At 40.6% G+C, this 24,646-nt stretch overlaps 1 protein-coding gene across 1 annotated transcript; it reads right to left on the bottom strand.

Moving 5' to 3' along the window:
* Nucleotides 1-8,779: 8,779 nt before the first annotated feature.
* LOC131925632 (pregnancy-specific glycoprotein 22-like) lies at nt 8,780-16,601 on the bottom strand. Its single transcript, XM_059281016.1, has 5 exons — nt 16,529-16,601; nt 15,079-15,438; nt 11,781-12,140; nt 10,147-10,506; nt 8,780-9,063 (listed from the first exon to the last, which is right to left on the bottom strand). Exons 1-5 carry the CDS (start codon nt 16,590-16,592, stop codon nt 8,780-8,782), a joined length of 1,428 nt encoding a protein of 475 aa, XP_059136999.1. The 5' UTR covers nt 16,593-16,601.
* Between the last annotated feature and the right edge of the window lie 8,045 nt (nt 16,602-24,646).

Raw genomic sequence — 24,646 nt, 5'->3', positions numbered from 1 at the left:
TTCATTCCCAAGACTTCTAAACTTTGGTTTATTTCTTCTATGTTTTTATCCCAGGGAGAATTATTTTCTCCTGCTGCTTGGGACCAACAGCTTCCCACAGGAAACTTTTTTCTGCCTGATAAATTCAACGAAGAGCTTTTTTTTCTGCCTTCTAAGCTCAAAGAGGATAGTTTTTTTCCCAGTTTGTGTTCACAGCCCCAAAGTTAGAAAATCAAAGACTTAGTTTCTCTGTCCAGTTGTCTATCTTATAGTAAGTTTCTTTATGCTACTTTTCTAAATTTTTCATACATTTCATTACTCTGAATTTCTTCCTGCACAAAATTACTACACTGTATCATCCTATTTTTCATAGATGGAATTTAAGAGAGAGACATAAAGAAAGAAATCGTGATAGAGAAGATTCTATGCTTCAGTCTTATACTTGGACATTCTTCCAGTCCGTTTTTTTCTTTTTCTCTTCCAGATAAAACCCCCTTCCCTATTTAAATTTTTTCACTACAAAACCAGCCCAGTACCTCTTCTTTAACTGGCAGGTTCTCATTCTTACTTTCGCCAAGTACTCTGTATACCCAAATACATATGTGTATACACACACACACACACACACACACATACACACACGTATGCACAAATATATATATATTATATATATATATATATATATATGTATGGAACATACATATATATATGTATACATATGTATGGAACATACATATATATATGTATACATATATATGTATATATATTTGTGCGTGTGTATTGTTTTTTCTTTTTCTTCTTTTGGTCTCTGTTTGGGTGCTATCTATGGGGGCCCATCCCTCATGTCCACATTTCCCCCAGAGGACTCTTGAGTAGAAGCAGCAGGAAATATTTTATAGAAGGATAGAGGAGAGAGAAACAGAAAATACAGGATAACTTCAAGAGGGCCTCCAATGGGCCTTGGCTGTCTACCGTAGGGTATTTAAAGGAATACTGAGGGGTGGAGCAAAAGACCTCCCCCAACACAGACAAGTGCAGACCATCTTAGGCCAATGGTCCAGTCATCCTCTCTATGCAGACCTGCTGGGTAAAGCCTAAATATGCTCCAACAGTTGGGGTGATCCATTCAGGAACTTGAGAATACAGTTCCATCTAAGGCAAATCACATGATCATGAGCACTAATTGAAAAGAGGTAATGTCATATTTCTTCTCTTCATCAAATTCTGTAAACACACCCACACACTCATGCTGAACTTGAGGGATGAACACACCTGCTTAGGACAAAAACCCAGCATTCCACGAAATTCAAAGGGACCAAGATGCCTATCTTTTTCCTCTAGCCCCAGTTTTTATTTATTTTTAAACAGAATTTTATAATACTTGTTGATGTTCAGGAGTGTTTTGCCTGCATGTGTGTCTGTACACCATGTGCATATAATACCTGCAGAGCCTAGAAGAGTCATTGGAATCCCAAAAATTATAGTTACATGCCATAGTCAACCTGCCTGTAGGTGCTGGGAATTCAACCACCTTCTGTGAAACAACATCCAGTGCTCTTAAGCTTTCTCTCCAGTTCCTACACTTGCTTTCAATCTGCTGGTACCCTCCCCATACTGATCAACTCACAAATGAATCACTATTGCACACTGCAGCTGAAGAGGAAAATGTTCTATTTGATCTTTTTAGTTTGGTTAGTGTTTTTGGTTGTGTGTTTTATGAGACACAGTTTCTCTATGAAGCCCAGGCTGTCCTAGAAATTCTCTATAGGCCAGGCTGGCCTTAACACAGAGATCTACATACCTCTGCCTCCTGGGTGCTAGGATTAATAGCATGGAACACCACCACCATCATTCTATTTGTTCTTAATATATCAGGGAATGTTTAAACCATTTACTGACAAAAAAAGAGGTAACTATAGTTGACAGAATGGGCTTGCAAAATTATAATAGTCATCAATCAAAGTTAACTGGGGCCTGTATACAATGGCTGGGAGACAATGTTGACCAATGGATCACTGATATTTCCAACAACATCCAGTTGGACACTGATTTTTAAAATGTTTTATTTCATTTCATTTTCCCCATATTGGGGTTTGAGCAGTCAGTGCAGGGCACACCCAAGATAGATAAATTTCAATTTCAAATTCAAATTTCAGTAGCAAATCACTCAGACACAGGCACCTCTTAAACCTATTAGAGGAAGAGATGGGGGAATGTGAAGGCAAAATACATATAACAACATAAAGAGCAGTATGGCATCACCAGAACCTAGCCCTCCTCCAATGGTAAGACCTGAGCATCACAATGTAGAAGAAGCAGAAGAAAATGACCTTAACAATAGCTTCATGAAGATGCTAGAGGTGGGCTGGAGAGATGGCTCAGCGGTTAAGAGCACTGGCTGTTCTTCCAGAGGTCCTGAGTTCAGTTCCCAGCAACCACATGGTGGCTCACAACCATCCATAGTGAAATCTGGTGCCCTCTTCTGGCCTGCAGGTGTATATGCAGACAGAACACTGTATACATAATAAATAAATAAATCTAAAAAAAATAAAATAAAAAAATAAAAAATAAAAATTGAAGGAAGATGCTAGAGGCCTTTCAAGAAAAAATGAAAATTTTCCTCAAAGAAATGGAGGAAAAGGCAAACAAAAAATTGGAAGAAATAAAAAAAATGAGAAAAAGACAAAAAGTTGTAAAAAATCAATCAAGAAATTGAGGAAAAAACAAATAAAATTTGGAAGAAATCAATAAATCCCTTAAGGAAAGCTCCCCCCCCAAAAAAACATTAAAAAGCAATTAAACATGTGAGGGAAACAGTACAAGACCTGAAAAGTGAAATAGAAAAAACAAAGAAGACACAAACAAAGGGAATGCTGGAAATAGAAAATCTGAGTAAATGAACAGGAAACACAGATGCAAGCATAGCCAACAGAATTCAAGAAAAGGAAGAGAGAATCTCTGGCATAGAGGATATAATAGAGGAAATAGTTTCATTAGTCAAAGAAAATACCAAAGCCAAAAAAGTCATAACACAAAATGTTCAAAAAATCTGGGACACCATGAAAAGAACAAACCTAAGAATAATAGGAATAGAAGAAGGAAAAGAATACCAACTCAAAGGCACAGAAAATATATTCAACAACATCATAGAAGAAAACTTTCCCAACTTAAAGAAGGAAATACCTACAAAGATAAAAGAAGCCTATAGAACACCAAACAGACTAGACCCCCCAAAAAAGTTCCCTAACCACATAATAATTAAGCCACTAAACATACAGAATGAAGAAAGAATATGAAGAGCTGCAAAGGAAAAAGGCCAAGTGACTTATAAAGGCAAACCCATCAGAATAACACCCACCTTCTCAATGGAGACTTTGAAAGCCAGAAGGACCTGGAGAGACGTAATGCAGAAACAAAGAGACCAGAGATGTCAGCCCAGACTATTATACTCTGCAAAACTCTCAATCACCATACATGGAGTGAACAAGACATTCCAAGATAAAACCAGATTTAAAAAATACCTATTCACAAATCCAGCCCTACAGAAAGCACTAGAAGGAAAATTCCAACCCAAGGAAGTCAAATACAACAAGGAAAACACAGGCAATACATAACCCCACAGCAGTAAATCCCAAAGAAAAGAAATACACACACACACACTACCACCAAAAGATAATAGGAATTAACAATCACTGGTCATTAATATCCCTTAATATCAATGGAATTAATTCACCTATAAAAACCTATAAAAAGACACAGGCTAACAGAATGCATATGAAAGCAGGACCCAGCTTTTGGCTGCATACAAGAAAGACACCTCAACTTCAAAGATAGACACTACCTCAGAGTAAAAGGCTGGGAAAAGTCTTTCCAATCAAATGGTCTCAAGCAGCAAGCTGGTGTAGCTATCCTAATATCCAACAAAATCAACTTCAAACTAAAATTAATCAAAAGAGATTGCATACTCATCACAGGAAAGATCCACCAAGATGAAGTTTCAATTCTGAACATCTCTGTCCCAAATACAAGGGCGCCCACATATGTAAAAGAAACATTGCTAAAGCTTAAATCACACATAAAATCCTACACATTAATAGTGGGAGACTTCAATACCCCACTCTAACCACTGGACAGATCTGGCAGATCAAAACTTAACAGAGAAATAAGGGACTTAACTGATGTTATGACTCAAATGGAATTAATCAATATCTACAGAACATTCCACCCTAACAAAAAATCCTTGCAACTCACAAGATTTATTTGCTTGAAACCTTGAGTTTAAGTCCACCCCTGGGTGAATTCAGGGAAGAAACTCAAGGCAGAAACCTGAGAGCAGGAACTGGGGAGGAAAGTTACTTTAGTGCTTCTCTCTCTCTCTCTCTCTCTCTCTCTCTCTCTCTCTCTCTCTCTCACACACACACACACACACACACACACACACACAAACACACACACACACATGCGTGCACGCACACACACACACACACACACACACACACACACACACACACACACACTGTCTGTCAGTCTCTATCTCTGTCTGGATTAACCTCAGCTATCTTCCATAGACTTTCCAGGACCATCTGTATAGGGATGGCACCACCCAGAATGACCTCAGCCCTCTTAAACACATTAGGACAATCAAGACAATCCCTCACAAATAATTCTACAGACTGCCCTGATCAACCTAATGATTCACTTAAGAAGTGGCCTCCACATTGGTGACATAAGCCTGTGTGAGTTTAACAGTGAATGCTAACTAGGACAGGAAGTTCCCTTTTCACCAAGGGAGTGGCTCTCACCACTGTCTGTGACCATCACTTGTGCTCCTGTCCACAGACTCACACAGCTGGACCTTTACAGCCAGGACTCAGCTCAGAGGCATCCTAACTCGGGGCTTGCTTTCCCACTTTCCTGTTCCTGAAGCAGGGATTTTATGATGTCCATCAGTGATATACTTTCACCTTTAAAAATAATCAATTAAGTAGCATCATCAAGTTATTGATGATCTGCCTTATCCTGACACAGAAGAGACATTCCTGGCCTATTCCCCACCCAGAGAGAAGAACCAGTCACCACATGAGATAGGAGCAGAGCTGGGAGCAGATCTCTGAGCTGCTGGTTCCCATTAGTAGGGAGCTTTTTCTTCTAATATGAGAAATAAAAGTGTGTGAGCAAAAGTGAAAACCCTGGTGTCTATTCTGCATAACAGGTCTTGTAAAATTAATGGAAGGGCCATAATGCATGAGTTTTCTGACAAAAATAAATCAACTTTTCCTTAAGAACATATTCTTCACTGTGAAGTTCTTCCCACTACTCACATTCCAGGGTGGAGAGTGGGACAGAAGAAATCAGGGAAGCATGAATGGGGAGAGCTGGGGGTTAAACTTCAAATTGCAATGACTAGGACTTGATGGTCCCTGGGGACCCAGTCTAGGAACTAACTTCTGTATCTTTTTAGAAAACCAAAACACTTCACCCCAAAGGGTGGTATTGACAGTTCAGGGTTCTGATTAGAAAGTATTGTGATTTTCCTGGTTATGGTCCCAATGAGACCCTTGGCAGAACTATGGATTGGGTCTGATAACTAGAAATGATTTGGGGGATAAAAAATTTTGGGGTGTCTGGCTGAGGTTCCCCATTGATAAAGCAACAATATTGGGCAGGTTAGCTAGAGGCAGCAAAGGAAGAGTTAGAAGTTTGTCCCTGGTGGTAATTTCCATGAGAAATATTCTCCACATTTTCAGGAGTATGAACTCCTGGTCCCAAGTTGGTGGCACTGTTTGGTGAGGTTTGGGAATCATAACCTCTGCAGTCAGATCATCACTGGGACAAGCTTTGAGTCTAACAGCCCTGCACCATTTCCAATTCAATCTCTCTGCTTTGTGCTTTCAGTTCAAGATGTGAGCTCTCAGCTTCCTGCTCCTGTCACAATATCTATGGCTTGCTACCATGCTTCACTGCCATGATGGACCATAAACCCAAATAAATTATTTTCTGTGTAAATTACCTTGTTCATGGTGTTTTGTTGCAGTAACACAAAAAAATAAATGCTTGCTGGCATGAAGATTGGAAGGGATGGTTTCTGGGGTAGTAAACTGAACAAATACAATTGTGACAGTATGAGAGGGATTCAGAAGTTCCCCATCTTTAGAAGGCCATAACAGCTCTGAGAGCCATGTAAACCTCAATTAAAAACCACCTAGTTGAGGCTAGTGGTATAGTGAATTATCAAGATACCTATATGCCAAGCACAACATCCCAGATTTCAAAACCAGCACATCATATGTTGTGAGAACCACTAATTACACTCATATGTGTTAACAGAGCCTGAGTCTGAGATGTCATTTTTCTCCACCACAGATGGTAACCCTGAGATTCTCCAAGCAGGAGAATTTCCTTCATGCCATCCTTGGCTTCAACCAAGGTCTGGCTGGATATGCAGGAGCTAACACAGGATGACATGGCCAACCTAGGTGTTCATATAGATGGTTCAAAAGGAACTGAGTAGTCTACCTCTGTGCATGATAGAATACCACTTACTCACAGGTAACACTCAGGCTGACAGAGCCATATTGTTTTGCCTTCACTGAGTTCCAGATTCCAAAATCATATGGTCCTTTGTGACTCTTAATAGCACTGACAAAAGAGTAAGTCCTGTTGCTCTCAGACATCCTCAGCCTGTCAACTTTTGAGAGGCACTGACTACTTACCAACCACAGGGTAGGTTATATCCCGAATCTTGAGTTCACATGCAAATGCTACCAAGTCCTTACCCAGTCCTCCACTGGGATGGAATTGCTGCTTGTGGTTGTGTGTAACAGTGCAGTGCAGAAGACAGAGAGAAGAATGCCATGTGTAGGAACTCTGATCCTTACAAGGGCCTCTTTCCACTAGTGTTGACTTCTCATCTCCCTGCCTACTAGAATCCAAAGAAAATGCACGAGGAGGTGGATCACAGGCAGATGCGGGGGTATCTTAGGGCTCAGAGATAACAGAGCCTCCAATGCAAGTGGGAGAAAAAAATCTTTGCCATATGTTAGCTGGCAGAGCTTGAGGTAGGATACTGATGATATGACCAACAGAAATTAAGGGCAAGAGCTTCTGAAACAGGCCCAGTGGGACCAGATTCGTTTGACAGGTTGCTGGCTAGTTTCTGTCACCTGACACAAGCTAGAGACACTTAGGAAACCTCAAGGAATTGCCTCCATCAGTTGGCCTCCTGGTGTGTCTATGGAGCATATCCTTGTTCACTGATTGATGTTTGAGGGCCCAAAACACTCTGGGTAGTGCCATTCCCAGGGAGGTGGTCCTGAGCTGTACAAAGAAAAGGTAACTAAACAAACCATGGGGAGTAAAAAGGAAAGCATTGATTCTGTATGGTCGAAACTCCACAAGTTAGAATAATGATACAAATGAATAACAGTAGGGGAAATCATTGAATCTGAAGTTGGTTTTTCAAAATGATTAACAGTATCAACAACCTTTAATTAGATTAGCTTTGCTTTAAATATATTACCATTAACACTAGAAGTGAAATTTGAGTCCTTACAGTCCTTCTAAAGAATACTAAGAGTTCCATGAGCACTCAATAGTTGTGCTAAATGTTGAGTGACCGAGATGAAACAGAAATATTCCTATAAGCCCAGAACCTATAGAGTTAGAAGAATGAGAAACACAAAACTGATTCAACGTGTAACTCATAAGACTAAGTCAATAAAGACATTTGACAAAAGTGAACAGTTTTTAATGATGAAAACAGTCAAACAAGGTGTAGTGGGCAGGCCAGTGCAGTAGGAGAACACATGGAAATCCACAGTAAATTGTACTCAGTGGGGGCACTGACAGCTTTCCCTCTATGACCAGGAGTGACACAAGGATGCTGCTGTGGTCACTTCTCTTTAGTGTTACCTTAGGAGTCATAGAAAGAACAATTAGGCAAAACAAAGAACTGAAAGGCAGCCAATCAATCAACTGTCAAGTGTATCTGCAGATGACATGAACTTATTTGGAGAAAATAATAAAGATTCTACAGAAGTTTCTGGAACTGGTTGGCAAGCACAGCCACCTGGTCTGTTCTTCCATATACTAATATTTACTACAAATAACTAGAAGTCCTATTTTTTCTTATGCATAGAGACAGAAGTAGATGGGATATAGGTTTAGAAATACCTTGCAAAGGGACAATGGTGATGTTCACATGGTAATATGGTAATGTGCTTAATGCCACTCATCAGTGCACCTCAGAAAAGTTAAAGTGGAAAATCCCATCTATGTCTTAAAATATATATAAACAAGGAAAATAATCATGAACAAGTTTGCACTGTGAACGCCAGTGTCAGGATAGATACAGTCCACTTGATCCTTACACCATGGATTTTACATCTGTGTATCAAACAAACTAAGCATCAAAACAATTTAGAAATCAGTTATGTCCACAGACAAATTTACGCAGTCACTTATCCGGTCAACATTCCTCACTTCACCAGAAGTTTGCGGATCCTGAAATTAGTTTCCTTAGACTCTAAGAACCGGCTATATATTTGATCGATAACCTAAGTTCTTGAGTCCTTTGCAGTTCTGTCTACTATATTTATGTTTGCTTTTCCCCTTTAGAAACTGAGTCTCTTTTTATGTTCTGGCCAGTCCATGTGCACTTTTATCCCAGGATTATAAGCTTGAGTCACCATGCTGGCTGTACCTGAGTAATAACCGACAATTTTTACCACGTAACTTTTCTCCTTGTTGTACTCCATTGATAAAGAAATGTCAGCACTCTGCTATAGGATGAGAGGAGAGGTCACTCATTCTTCACAACCAGGATGACTGGGAGACTGGTCTTTGAACTGACTTGGTTGGAGACCTCACACTTATACTCTCCAGCATCCTCTCTCCTGACAGGATCTATGCTGAGTTGGCAATTTTGGGGGGACAGAGACATCCTCTCTGTGAGCTGCAGATTCTGGTTATTGAAGATCCAATGGATGGAGATTCCAGGGTCAGCTGAGAAGCAAGTGAAGATCACAGAGCTCTGTACTGTGACTGTGGTGTCAATGACTCGCAATAAGGGCTGTGACACAGGCTCTGTGGAAAAAAGAGAGGGGACTAAATGACAATATTCTTCAGCGAGCTCAAGCAGCCCCTCTTCTATACTTCACACTTAATAAAGCCTCCACGGGAGAGAATTTGTTGGACCTGAGGGGTATATACGTGTGTGTGTGTGTGTGTGTGTGTGTGTGTGTGTGTGTGTGTGTGGTGTGTGTATTGTGCTTTGGATCTGCCACCCATAGCCTGTATGACCCTGCTTGGGATCCTGAGTTTGCTGTGTCTCAATTTCCCTATAATAGGACACATTGCAAATGATCACTGCTTCTCCTGTGAGTTAACCTTAGTTATGAGCAGTGGCTGGAACTTGGCATGGGGAAGATGCTCAAATCAGCAGCATCTGTTACTATCTACCTGAAGAAGAGTATTCCCTAGGCTTGATCCCCGAGAACAAGGAGTATTGAGTAAGTATTGCTTCTGTTTCTATCCTTTGGGACACTGATCTTTCTGTGAAGTCTCTTAAACCTATAAGAATAATTGGCTAATAGTTGGGGAATCTGTATTTGGACTCAGAAAGGAGAGGATGCCCAAGTGACCTACCTAACTGCAGCTCCCATTTAGTGCACAGCCAGTTACATACTCTATGGAACTTGGACAGTCAGTAAAGGCTTGATCCCTATCAGCAATAACAGGATATTAAAGCCAAACATTGACAAAATATCCCCAGTGTCACCTGAAGAAGAGCCAGGGACAGAGTTTTGGAGCTAGGACTTCCTGGTACTCTCTATAAGGATCCCATGGCTTCCTCAGCAAATGCCTGCCTGGAAACCACGCAGTCTCTCTTGAGGCCTTGTATGGTGAGAGTCCCAAGTATCTGGTCTGTGTCTGACATGCTTGCTCTGAGTTATCCAGCATACATTCTCTTCACTGCAGGTGGAGCCCAGTGAGGTATTCTGATCAATTGTTGTCTACCCTATGTGTGACTTACAGTCAGTGCCTAAACCCCAGTGTGGAGACACGGTGCTGGGCGGGAAACAGCAGGTACAACCCAGTTCTGACAGTCTAGTGTATGAAGTAGGATAAGCCACACCCAGCAGCTGGAAGCCATAAAAGGTCACTTACTGTTCACATGGAGTTGCACAAATGCTTTTTCAATTTTGTAATCTTTGTTCAAAGTTTCTAGCATGTATAATCCTGCATCTTTCTCAGTGATGCCCTCAATCAGCAGGGATCCATTGGTGTACACCATTTCTCTTTGGCTGTGTGCAAGCCCCCAGATGGTGGAATCAATGGCTCTGTTGTATTCTGCAATTTTAAAGACGTCTGTCCTATACACTGATTTGTACCAGTAAAATTCTTGAAGATCTTCTGGCAGATTATGAACTAAGAGAAGAACGCTTTCCCCTTCAGCAACATACTGAGGCACTGATTCAATTGTGACTTGGGTAGAGGTTGGAGAGTTAGAGCATGTAGAAACGGAGGCTGGAAGAGAAAAAAGCCATCAATTGAAGAACATTGGGTTGGTGGGAAGATGGTAACCTCTGTTCTGAACAGATAGATTCATGACTCAGCCTAGAGATGCAGATGTGGGTGTGTCTATCCTTCAAGGTGGAGGTCAGCAACATGACCTCCAATCCCTGAGTGCTTCTGGATGTGTCATTTCCTCTGCAAAGAGCTCTCTCTCTGGTTGTTTAAATGACTCCTCTCACACTGCCCTCAGTCAAACACTGTAAACACTCATGAATACTGCAATTTGAGATGATGTCTCCCTTGAAATCTACCGACCATAGATTTTCAATTTCTAGCTTTTTTTCAGTTTCCTTTAAGGATCCAGTCAACTCCTGACTTCACTTACTGATGTGCTTGGTGATTTGTCCTGCAGTCCACAGGACTAGAGGTGGGTGAGGGCAGGAACAGTCTTATCTTTTTGTCAGGCTCAGGTCATAGAAAAGTCTCAGATACTTGGATGACTTGCTTTATGTCAACTTGACACACGTTAGAGTCCCTTAGAATGTGGGAGAGTCAATTAAAAGTGCCACTATCAAATTGACCCAAGGGCAAGACTTTAGTATATACTGTACTACACACACACACACACACACACACACACACACACACACACACATAATTGCAGATTAGTGTGAGAGGATCTAGCTCACTGCAGGCAGTCACACCATTAGGCTATCAGTCTTGGGTGATAAAAGAGAGGAGACCGACCAAGCCATAAGTCTCAAGTCAGTAAGCAGCACTCCTCTATGGTCTCTGTACCAGTTCCTGGATTTTATATATGACACTCTCAACCTGGAGCTAAAACATACCCCAGTTTGGCCTTGGCAACTAAAAACCATTGTTCCCTGTTCAGCTCTGAGAAGAAGTAAGAATCAAGTCCTGGACAAATGATCTCTAGGGTCATATATAGTTGGGCCTAGGACACATGACAGGGTCCAGGGCTTCTGGGTGCTCACCTCTGTGAGGATGCTATGGTTTCCTCACACACATGGATAGAAGCCCCAGATACTGGACAGAGTCTGACATCTTATGTTGAATTTCTTTCCATCAATGTCTTCCTCAATACTGGGGTAGTCAGACTACAGACAATGATCTATGGCCATTTGTCTCCACCAGATGTGTCCCACACTAAGTGTTAAAACCCCAGCATGCAGACACAGTGCAGAGGAGTCATGCACAAGGCAGACATGAGAGTCCTGTGTGTTTTAGCCTCACCCAGCACTGAACAATCCCAGAGAATCACTTACTGTTCACCTCGAGTTGCACATGGGCTTCTTCAACTTTTAGATCTGTAGTCAGAGTTCGTAGGGTGTAGAATCCAGTGTCCTTACAGATGACATTGTGGAGCAGGAGTGATCCATTTCTGAACAATGCCTGTCTACCACTGTGTGCAGGCCCCTGCAAACTTGAATCTATTTGTCTTATGTGTCGGGCAACTTCAAACTTCTTGTGTGCAATCACACCTTTGTACCAGTAAAGAGCTTGAAGATTCTCTGGGAGATTGTGAACAAGTAAAAGAACACTTCCCCCTTCAGCAACACTGGGTGGCACTGATTCAATAGTGGGCTGGGCAGAGGGGGGAGGGTGCCCACAGGTATAAAGGGAGGCTAGAAGAGAAGAGAGATGCATTACTATTGGGAACTTTGTATTTGGCTAAGTTGAATCCCTCTGTCTTGAACAGCTGTGTCCATTGCTCAGCCTAGGTATGTGGGTTTGTGTCTCACTTTCCCACTTGGTGGAGGTCAGCACGTGACCTCCACATTCACAGTGTCCCCACTCTTGTCTTTTCCACTACATGGCACTCTCTCCTCAGGTGTCAACATGGCTTGGCTCACTGCTGTCCTGCTTGGTGGAGGTCAGCACATGACCTCCATGTTCTCAGTGTCCCCAAAGTAGTCATTTCCACTATATGTCACTCTCCTCAGGTGTCAACATGGCCTGGCTCATTGCCCTCAGACCCCTGCTCACATTTCTGGTAGATTGGGATGATGGCTGCCACTCTTCTTCCCCTACACACCCTGTATCTTCACTCTCTGACCTTTTTCTGTTGTTGTTCTGTTCCTCTTGTGGTTCCAGTCAACACGTTACTTCACCCTCCAGCTTCTGGTACTTCAAGTCCATTCGAATTGGGGCATTGTAAGAACCATGATTTGTCTTATATTTTTAAAAGAAAATGCTGCCTAGAAAAACCTCAGATACCTGTAGAGACTCAATCAATGAATGATTTCTCAGGACCCTTTATGCCCATGGATTTTATTTAAGAAAAACATAAGTTTGGGGATACAGTGTAAAATTTTTTCACTAGCTTTTTTTTGGCACTTACAAATTATATTTGTGTGAGAGTTTGCATGCAAAGGCCTGTCTCAGTGTGCATGAAGCATGGCTGCAGGGCACAGTAGTTAGGTGGAGGTCAGAGGACATCTTGCAATCCTTGCTTCTAAGTTCATCAGACAATGAATGAAATGCCCATATCCACTGATATCAGGGCCATGTCACTGATGACTACCAGCTTGATTTTTTGTTCGTGAAGACATAACTGAGAACATCAGTTTTCATCAGAATATTGTGGTCATGGTGAATAACTTTGGGTAAGAACAACCACTACCACCCATTATGATTTCTTGTTCATTGAGAGCTTCCTGCTGCTGAGCAACTCTCTGGCCTGTGTCTTCTCCCCTACAAACTGTGAGACACTTCTCAGGTCCTGTCTCATTTAGGAGACTCCAAATGGTAAGTCAGTCCTCTCTTCTCATACACTACCAACTTGTAGTATCAACTGTGAACAGGAGCCTGTGACAGGTAGTGCACCCTTTGCAGAATGGTACAGATAGTGTATTCCTGGTCTCCATGACACTATTATATGTCTTCCTCTTGATGCACATCTACTCTAGAACAGCTTCCAAAATCTGCTGTCCTTTCCCACTCAGAGCTGAGCAGGCAGAGCACTCCACAGACTCCCATGGGCTGTGGGTGGGTCTGTGTTCAAAATATTTCTCTGCCCCCTCCACTCTCAGTGCTGCCTGGTGTCTTTCTCCCTTCTGTCTTTGTGTTTCAGTCCTCCAGATCACATGTGGACAAGGATGATGAACATCCCTGGGTCTTGAAAGAACAGCAACTTAATCTAGGTTTGCCCTCTGCTGTTTCCTGGCCTTGGTCTGTCTGCAACAAGGAGGGAGTCTCTCTACTACCTATGTGGGACAGAAACCCAGCTATACCACAGTCTCCCCTGTGATCTCAATGTTCTGGAAAGTTGGAATTTGCTTTCACCAGAAAGTGGACAGAACTGTCTGTGAGGGCTCCAAAGGGACCATCTATGTGGATCATGAGGAAAGGGACAAAACTCTTCTCTCTGCAGTCACTAGTCAGTGTACTGACTCAGGACAAAGGCCAAGGAGCAGATGTGTCAGGAGTCTCACAGCCTGGATGTATGGAAATAGGATACTTGAGTCATAGAAAGAGGATGTGGATTCTACTGTCCTATGTAGAGTTGCAAGACAATGCTCCTACTTCCTCTGCTTACTGAGCCGTGTGATGGGTCTGTCCATTAGCTCTTTTGCCATTCTAAGATGCCTTGGACTTCAGTCTAGGTCATTCTGCTTGGGTACCATATCTTTCCCAAAGAAACTACACAAAGGGGGATCTGAATATGATGCTATATCAATGTAACAGATACAGGAAGGAGCCAATAGATCTGAGAAGGCCATGTCCATGGCTTCCAGGTCTGAAGTGACAGAAGTAGAAACCAGGCTACAAGGTAAAGTCCTGATTCAGACAAATACTTTTCTAAGTACTGATTGTGTGGCCTGATAGTATCCTCCCTGTTTGTCACTGGGGAACTGCAGCTCACATCTGTGGAGCTGTGCAGAACTTGTCAGGAGAACCTGTGTTTTTTGTTCCTCTCTTTGGCAACCATGAACTTCCTGGATGTCTCATAACCATTTCAGGACATCTATGTAATGGCCTGGGCACCTGTATTCTTCCTGTTTAGTCTCTGGATAAGATGTCTTGGGATCTAGCCAAACTCTAGCTCTCGTAACAGTACACTAGCTGGTTCCACATATCATAAGAGTTCAACTGTTAAAAAAAAGTTCCCTGACACCAGGAAGTCAAAATGTAACTCTAGTAAAATGTTTCTCAGGGCTACCTGGTATTGAGTCTGGGACAGAGGTCCTCAACTAGGGCTTCCTGGGGCTCACCATTCTATCAGAATCCCATTCCCATTCAATCCATTAACCAGGCCCACTCTCTGTCACTTGGGGACGGTCTCAGGGATACATTCCTTATGAGAACCCAAGAGTATAGACAGTGAAGATAACCTAGGCTGATTTACCCACCATGCATCCAGCTGCCTGCAAGTTTATAGTCAAATGAAGGATTCTGCTCTGCTGTAGTTGTTCTCCACTTTGTGTTCTGAACTAAATGCTCAAACCTCAACATGAGGACACATGCTGAGTGGAGGTAGACACAGGCTAGGTTTGATGTTTCTGTGTGTATCCAGTGCAATAAACCCCACCCAGCACCCGGATTTCACACAGAATCACTTACTGTACACATGGAAGTACATGGTTGTTGTAGATACAATTTTTCCACCTCTCTTTACTGTTTGTAGGGTATAGAATCCTGTGTCCTTCTTGGTGACATTTTTCAGCCACAGGGATCCATTTCTGTACACTGTTTCTCTGTCACTTTGTTCAGGCCCCATCACACTTAGATTTGTGTCCAGTGCAAATAGTGCAATTCTGAGGTTCATATTCCTCGCTTCCTTGTACCAGGAAAAAGCTATAAGATTCTCTGGCAGATTGTTGACACGTAGAAGGACGTTTTCTCCTTCAACCACTTGGGGCGGCACTGATTCAATGGTAACTTGGGCAGTGGTGGACAGGTGCCAGCAGGTTAAAAGGGAGGCTAGACCAGAAAAGAGAAACACAACACTGAGCAGGTATGTTCATCACTCAGCTTAAGTGTATGAGTAGGGGTGTGCCCACCCTCCTTGATGAAGGTGAGCAACACGATTTCTATTCCCTCAAAGCCTCTAACTATGTCATTTCCTCTATATGAGGATTCCTTGGTCAAGTGTCTGCCTGGATCCCTACACAGTGTCCCCATATCCCTCTTCACATAAACAGCATTTGGTGCAAGGAGTAATGCCTCTCTAACCTCTGCCTCTAGAGATCCCTCACTTTCTGACATTTTTCTCTGTTACCTTCCTGGTTCTAGCCAACTTGAGACTTCATGCTCCAGACAATCTGATTTCTGTTCTACTCTAACCAGGGTTTTGTGAGAACCTGGAGTCTTTGGAAGGTTCAATTCCTGTAAAAGACTCAGACACCATTGGGGAAAGGAAAGAAGAGTGGTAGGAAGAAGGAAGGAGGACTGTGTCCATGGATTTTTCTACATAGTCCCTAGGTTGGGCAATAATGACAATAATTGTAGTCAATTGTGATTTCATTTTTTTACATTTACTTATGTATTTTATGTGTGTGTTTGTGAAGGACCTGTCTCAGTGTGTGCATGTGCCAGTCCATGAAATGGTGCTCGTGGGAAGCACGTGTCCCAATGTGTACATCTGCAGGTCCATATGTCAGCTCCTGTATAGAGGGCTGGGTTGATCTTTCAGGAGTCTATTCTTTCCATATGGGGCCTGAGGAATGAATTCAGGTTGTATACCCGGACACTGAGCAATCTCACTGGTCCACCCCTTTTTGATTTCTGTCTGGAGAGTCACCCTGTCAGAGTTGGGAACATCAGTCTTCAGAACATAGCAGCCAATATGACTGACTTTGAATATTTAGTGTTTGGGGCTTTTCACTTTCCCTCATCACCTCCTGTCTGCTGAGAGCTTCTGACTGCTGAGCCTTTGTCCCTCCCTGTGCCTTCTGCTTTGTGACCTCTAACAGAAACCCCAAGTATCCTCTTGGGCTCCTGTCCTCTTCAGAACACTCCATCCTGCCTCTGAGGTCCCTTCCCTCCACACTCAGAGAATAGACACACTTACCTGTGAGAAGAAGGCCCTGCCAGGGGGTACAGCCCTTGCATGGAAGCAAAGATGACACCTCCATCTCTCTTCTCACTGTGGTTTCTTCCCTCTAAGAGGAGCTTCAGCTCTGGTTCAGGCTCCAAGTTTGGCTGCCCTTCCTTCCTCTAAGCTGTGTGTCCTCCCAGGCAGGAGCACATCACAGAACCCAATGGTCTGTAGGTGGTGGGGTCTCTGTCCAAGGCACTGCTCTGTCCCTTCCACTCCCAGTGCTGTCTCAAATCCCTCTCACCTTTTCTCACCTTATATTTCACCTCCAAGCAACACATCAAGCTACAAGGCTGATAAACATCCCCGCACCCTCAGAGAATAATGGACATCTGCTGTGATGGCCTTGGGTCTGTCAGCTGCAAGGAGGGAGGCCCATCCCTACCTATGTGTCCATGTGACACAGAGACCCAGGTGCCCTATGTTCTCAGTGCTGTTAAAGGTGGGATTTACTGTTAAAGGAGGTCTCTGAGTCCTCCTGTGTCAGTTAAGACAATGCCTCAAGGCATGTCCACAGACCATCCTGATAAAGATAGTTACTCAGTTGAAACACATTTTTCAGAGGTGATTTTGGGCTGTGTCAAGGTGACAGTTAATGCTAACTAGGACACTATTTCAGACTGTTAAGTCTTCCTCCTCCACAGGGAGATTCCAAAAGTAGTTCCCCATTCGTCAATTAAGTGTCCTTCTCTGTTTGCTGTGGTCATCATATGTGCTGGTGTCCACTCTCCCTCATGGCTGGGCCATCAGAGCCAGGAAAGAGCTCATGACATCTATCCTGGGTTTCATTTTCTGATTCCCCAAATCCTCAGCCAAGGGACATTCTGATGTCTAACACTGACATTGTGGAGAATAAGTAAAATAGCATCATCAAACCATTAGCTTCATCTTGATTCAGGAGAGGCTCCCAGGTACATTCATCACCTGCCTCTAATGACTTCATGTGAATCAGAGCAAAAGCCATTCACCGAGGCAAGAGAGCAGCTGGGAGGATGTGAGATAAAAGAATGTGAACATGGTTCAAAGCTCTGGGTGTTCCTTCTGGGCCATGGAAATCATGAAAGCAAATGGAGGGAACAGGAAGGCATAAGTTATTGGCAGAAAGAAAAATCTACTTGACTTTAAAAACAGTCTCTCCAACTTGGAAGTTCTTACCAAGTGGAAGAAAGCAATCTCAGTGCAGTCTATCACACAAAAGAAAAATCAGAGATGCAAGGGAAGGAGGAAGAGACAGAAATGGAATATCCTGAAAGGATAGAAGTTTGTTTGTGCCAGTGGACACAGAATGAGGATTAACTTCTGTATCTATCCAGAAGACCAAAACTTTACACCAAAGCTCAGTGCTGAGATTTACCAAGACCTGTAATTTTCTTTGCTGTGCAGAAAAACTACCTGTCAGGATGCAATTAAAATGCTAATACCTTTTGTCAATCAGCTACTTTGAAATGTTCCTGATAATCTTAAAAAGCAACTTTAAAAAATTAAGAAGAGGGAATTTTACCTGGAGTTACCAAATAAAGCTTAGAGCCACTGATGGATTAGGATCTGACTTCAAACTCTCAAGAAAACTTTTAGAATGGTATCAAAGCTGATTATAATCTCTGAACTTTAGAATTGATTTGCATAACTTTCTGTGTTGTTGAAAGAAAATTGTGGTGGTATTTTATTTGTGCTGAAATGTGACATTTTAATTTTATGTTAATAAATAAAGCTTGCCTAAACATCAGAGGTCATAGCAAGCCATAAAACAGAAGTCTGGCAGTGGTAGCACACACCCTTAATCTGATCACACAGCAGGCAGAGTCTTTGAGTGTTCAAGGACACAGCCAAACATGTTGACATGTGCCTTTAAACCCAGTACCAACCATAGAGACCTGGAAGTCTATATAGACAGGCAGTGATGAGGAAGTGATGTGGCTGGGCTTAGAGCCAATGAGAAGGCAGGACAGGAAGTCAATAAAAGTGCAGTTCAGAGACACAAAGAAGCTCTCTGTGGAAGCTACAGCGTGGTGGTAAGCTAAGGCTAGTTATAGCTATCCACTATTTCTCTGATCTCTTTGGCTATTGCCACGTATTTGGTTCTGTGTTTCTTATTTAATGAGACTGTTAAGAAATTTGTCTATATTTGGCACACAAGTTGTGAAAATTCATTGAAAAACCATAGGTGGCCTTACAGACCAGAGGATACAGGCCCCAGTTTGGCCAGAGTTACAGGCCCCAGTCCTGGATGGAGCTACAAGCTGTCCAGCTAAATGCAGCCAGAGCTGCACTTGACCATAGCTGCAAGTGGTCAGGCTGCATGCAGCTCGAGCTACTTATAGCCAGATCTCCAACTCACAAGGCAGGAGATTAAAGGGGCTGGAGCTACTAGTGGCTAACTGCTTGTGGGTTTATAAGCCCCTGGTTCAGGCCCAAAATGGCTCAGGCTGGACTTTAGCTTTTAGCTTTTTTCTCTTCTCCTGGTAGGTAGTAGACTCTCTCTCTCTCTCTCTCTCTCTCTCTCTCTCTCTCTCTCTCTCTCTCTCTCTCATTTTTCTGGATTTCCATTTCAGACTGAAACCACACTAGGTAGCTGTTTTGAAATTCCCACAGACTTCTACTGTTCTATGCATACTTGGTAATTCAATTAAGATATCAGATATCTTACAGGCCAGGCGGTGGTGGCGCACGCCTTTAATCTGAGCACTTGGGAGGCAGAGCCAGGTGGATCTCTGTGAGTTCGAGGCCAGCCTGGGCTACCAAGTGAGTTCCAGGAGAGGCGCAAAGCTACACAGAGAAACCCTGTCTCGAAAAACCAAAAAAAAAAAAAAAATCAGATATCTTAAAGGGAGAAACTACTTAAAAGAGAAAAATTTTTCCCACATTAGAAAATGGGAAATATCTTTACAATGGAAGAAAATTGGTCTTTTTTGATAAAACATTAGGCAGTCTGAAAACAGAACAATTACATGAGAGAATTAATGTTGATGGGATGTATGTAAAATCAATTATGCATATTATTTGTTTAATTACCCTTATATTATTATTTAAGAAGATGGTCAATTTAAGTGCCAAGATAAAAGCTTTAAAAAATTAATTATTAAAATTAATATGTTAATATATATTATATTTGTTAATAATATAATTATATATTAATATAATTATTAAAATTAATTATAGAGAAATTCAGACTCAGACAGAAGAATTTAAAGGTAAAATTTTTCAGGATTGGATTATAAGGTTACAGAGAGACAGCCTGTTTTCTAACAATCAAACTTAATTTAGCTGGTAACCATACAGCAACTACCTGATCAAGGGCATGTACAAACTAATTGAACTCCAGTTGAAATGCTAGATTTGAGGATATTTAAGGAAGCTATAGTATCCTATGGCATGCATTCTCCATTTGTAAAGCAAATGTTAAACTCATGGTCAACTTGTAATAGGATTATTCCTCAAGACTGGAAGGAATTAGTAATGGCTGTTCAGGAATACAGAGCACAATTGCAGTGGTTCATGTGGTACAGAGATGAGGCTAAGATAATAGAAAATCAATGTAGAGCTAGAGGTGTGGAAATTTCCCAGGATCAGCTTCTTGGAGAAGGCCAATATACTGGAATACAAAAACAATGTTTGTATTATAACCAAACCTTAATTCTTTGCTGCATGGCAGCCATGATTGCATGGGACAGAATTGGGGAAACAGGAAAGAAAATTGAGTCATTCACAAAGGTTATACAGGGCCCAAAAGAATCTTTCATGGATTTCTTACAAAGGCTGTCTTCAGCAGTAAATAGAATAGTACCAGAATCAGAAGTTAGAGAGATAATAATTGAATCTTTGGCTTTTGAGAATTCAAATGCAGCATGCAAAAGAATAATCAGGCCATTAAATGCAAGATCTGCACCTTTGGAGGACTGGATCAGGGACACAATTAATATTGAGTCTCATGGCCATGAAGATATGTGGATAGGAGAAGCAATTTCAAAAGGATTGAGGAATGTTAGATATTTTGGGTGTGGAAAGCAAGGTCATTTGAAAAGTGAATGTAAACAGGGCATTCCTAGAAAGAATGTTTATTCAAGGAACAATAGCAACAGAATGCCCCTCCCTTCTGGAATATGCAGAAGGTGTGATAAGGGTAAACATTGGACCAATGAATGTAGATCAACAAGGGACAGACAAAGTAATCCTTTGCCTCTTTCCTCAGGAAACTCCCAGAGGGGGCTCATGCAGGCCCCCACAGCAAATCAAGTTCAGACTTTTTCTGCCATCATAGAAAAAAACCCTACTCAGAGCAATTAAATAACCAAATGCCTATTGGAATAAACCAGGCTGCTCAGGGTGATAAAACAGGTGAGGCAGAAAGAACAGAAAATTCAAGAGAAGCCATAAAGCAATTTTTGGGGGCAAAATTCTATAAATGAACAAAGACCAAAATTAAAAATATGAATAAATGACAATTTCTTGGATGACAATTTCTTGGATGGTTTAGTAGACACATGTACAGATATGACAATAATTGCACCAGAATTTTGGCATCCAAATTGAACTCTTCAGGAGGTAAATGTTCAGCTGTCAGAGATTGGAACATTATCTCAAGTGAAACAGAGTGCAAGATGGCTCGAATGTATAGATCCAGAAGAACAGAAGAAAATTCAAGCCATATGTTGCTAACATAGCTATGAATGTATGGGACTGTCATCTATTACAACAATTGAATACTCAGATTAACATTCCTCCAACACCAGAAAAAAATTGTAAACTAACACATGTTTCTAAGAGGAATAGTAGAGGTATTAGTCTAATGAGTAGTCACCAGCCATCCAGATTGTACAAGAACAGGGCACATCAACTGATGATCTTCCAAAGACACCAACAGCTCTACCTTTAAAATGGTTAACAGACAAGCCTGTATGGGTTCAGCAATGGCATTTAACAACAGAGAAACTCTAGGCTTTAGAAGAGCTGGTAGAAGAACAGTTAAATGCTCAGCATATTGAAGAATCAACCAGCCCTTGGAATTCTCCTGTATTTGTTATTAAAAAGAAATCTGGTAAAAGGAGAATGGTAACAGACCTAAGAGCAATTAACAATGTAATTTAGCCAATGGGCTCTCTACAATCTGGAATTCCTTTGCCTACTCTGTTACCTAAAGGATGGCCTCTTATAGTTATTGATTTAAAAGACTGTTTCTTTTTAATACCCTTACAAGAAAATGACAGAGAAAGATTTGCCTTCACAGTGCCTACTTACAATAATTCTCAACTGGTTAAGAGATATCAATGGAGGGTTCCCCCACAGGGAATGTTGAATAGCACAATCCTGTGCTGATATTTTGTACAACAGTGAAAGTGATACATAAAAAATTTCCTAAATCTATAATTTAGCATTGTATAGATGATATTTTACTAGATGACTCAAATGTAGCTACTTTAGAAAGAATGTATGAAAAAGAAAAAAAATTGCCTTGTTGAGGATTACAAATTACTCCTGAAAAGCTACAAAGAAGAGATTCTATTAATTATTTAGGATATAAAATAGGTCTACAAAAAATTAGACCCCAAAAGGTACAAATTAAGAGAGATAAAATATGGACTCTTAATGAATTTCAAATATTATTTGGAGACATTTCTCATCTATGAACTATTGCTGGGGTTAAAAAATGATGAACTGGGTAATTTGTTCAAAACCTTAGAAGGTAACAAGGTATTAAATTGTCCAAAAGGATTGCTCCCTAAAGGTGAGAAGGAATTGCTCTTGCTAGAAAAGAATGTACAGGAAGGATTCATGGATTGTGTGGATCTAAAGGTCGATTGCATTTTGGTTATTTTACCCTCTAGGCATTCTCCTACAGGAATTTTAATGCAGAGGGAAGATATTATATTGGAATGGATATTTCTACCAAATAAACAGAGTAAAAAAATTAAAAACTTATATGGGAAAAAAATCTCTGGCTTGATTTGGAAAGGAAAATTGAGACTTCATCAATTAGCAGGAATAGACACAGCAGAAATTGTTGTACCTTTAACTAAGGAGGATATTGAAAAATTATGGGCAGAAAGGAAACCTTGGCAATAAGCTTGCAGTAATTTTGGGGAAGAGATTAACAGCAAATATCCCAAAAGCAATAAAATTGAACTTATAAAGAGTGCTGATTGGATTTTGCCTTGCATTGTATGGGAAACATCCATATCTGGAGCTTGTACATTTTATATAGATGCAAACAAACAAGGAAAGGCAGGTTACAAATCAGAAAATTTAAATAAAGTGGTTCAAAGTCCTTATAATTTAGTTCAAAAATCAGAATTGTATGCTATTCTGTTGGTATTAATGGATTTTTCAGAACCTCTCAATATAGTTACTGACTCTCAATATGCTGAAAGAGTGGTATTATATATTGAGACTGCAGAATTTATCCCTGATGAGTCAGAATTAACTTCATTATTTATTCAGTTATGAGATATAATCAGGAAAAGGAGTCATCCTTTATATATAATTCACATTCGATCCCATACAAGACTGCCAGGCCCTCTAGCACAATGTAATGATGAGATTGATAAATTATAGATAGAAAATGTGCTGGAGGCCTCAGAATTTCATTAAAAAATCATGTCAATAGTAAAGATTTAAAAAAGGATTTTTCCATAACCTGGCAACAAGCCAAGGAAATTGTAAGGAAATGTCCTACTTGTTACAATAAGATTCATGTCCATCTTTTACAATAAGATTCCATTAACAGCAGGATGTAACCTAAAGGGTAATCATAGGAATGAATGTATTTCACTTTGCAGAATTTGTAAAATTGCAATATGTATACCATGCCATCAATACTCATTCAGGATTTCAATGGGCAACTGCTTTGAGTTCTGAAAAAGCTGATTGTGTAATCACATATTTGCTAGAAGTTATGGCCATCATAGGTATACATGTACAAATTAAAACTGACAATACTTCAGCATATGTCTCTGATAAAATGAAACAGTTTTTTGCTTATTACAATATAAAGCATATTACAGGTATACTGCATAATCCTACAGGCCAAGCAGTTATGGAAAGATCAAATAGAACTCTAAAGGATTATGCTAAATAAACAGCATTATCTCCCAGAAATAGATTACATAATGCTCTATTAACTTTGAATTTTCTCAGTGCTAATGAGAAAGGAAATACAGCTGCAGAGACACATTGGATAATAGAAAGAAGCTACAGAATTAAATCAGCCTATATACTTTAAGGATGTGCTGACCTCAGAATGGAAACCAGGATATATGTTAAATTGTGGACGAGGTTTTGCTTTTGTTTCTACAGGAGAAGATAAGCTGTGGATATCATGAACATTGATAAAGGTTAAATTTGAACAAGAGAGACTTCTTAATTAGAAGAGGTGATAGTTCATCAACCAGCATGACCATCCAATTTAAACTAATTTATACCAGTAACAAATGTTTTTCATTTAATCATATAACACTTGCCAAAAGGGAACCTCTCCAAAGTTAGTCTTGGGGAAAGGTTTTTAGTTTTGTCTTTCAGGAGAATGAAGACTAAAGAATCTGAAGAACACTGGACAAATTAGACATCTGAAGAAAAAGGACAAATCATCTAGAAAAAAAAGTCCCAAGGAAAAGTGTAAATTGGCCTATTGGTATATCATCTATAGTTTCATAAGTCATAACATTTCTAAATGTTTGTTTCTGCTCTTCTCTAAAGACATTTAACACAAATGGTCTTTTTGTAGTTCTAGTTCACTTAAAAATTCAAGCTGTATTTGGAGTTCAAGAATGTCTCTCTCCTTCTTTAAACCCAAGCATGTTGTTAAAAGGAAAATGCAAAATCTCTGTATCATGCCAGAAGACAGAGCCATCTTTTGATATGGGACAGAAGAGAACAAAAAATTAAGGGACTATTCTATTGCTACTAATCTCAATTCTTTGATTCTATTTTGATTCTTTAAACTTTTCTTAAAGTATGGATTTTATATCAAAATTTAGAAAATTGTATATATATATATAAAAAACTTTTGTTATGATATTAATGGTCATATAGAGTAATAACTAATGCTAGAAAAAAGGGCTTCAGTTAGATGCTTATACAAAAAAGTTCTAGTCTCTA

Source organism: Peromyscus eremicus, chromosome 1 (assembly GCF_949786415.1).
Source record: "Peromyscus eremicus chromosome 1, PerEre_H2_v1, whole genome shotgun sequence".
NCBI lineage: Eukaryota > Metazoa > Chordata > Mammalia > Rodentia > Cricetidae > Peromyscus > Peromyscus eremicus.
Note: the sequence above shows the minus strand (reverse complement) of the source record. Positions and strands in the feature narration are given on the sequence as shown.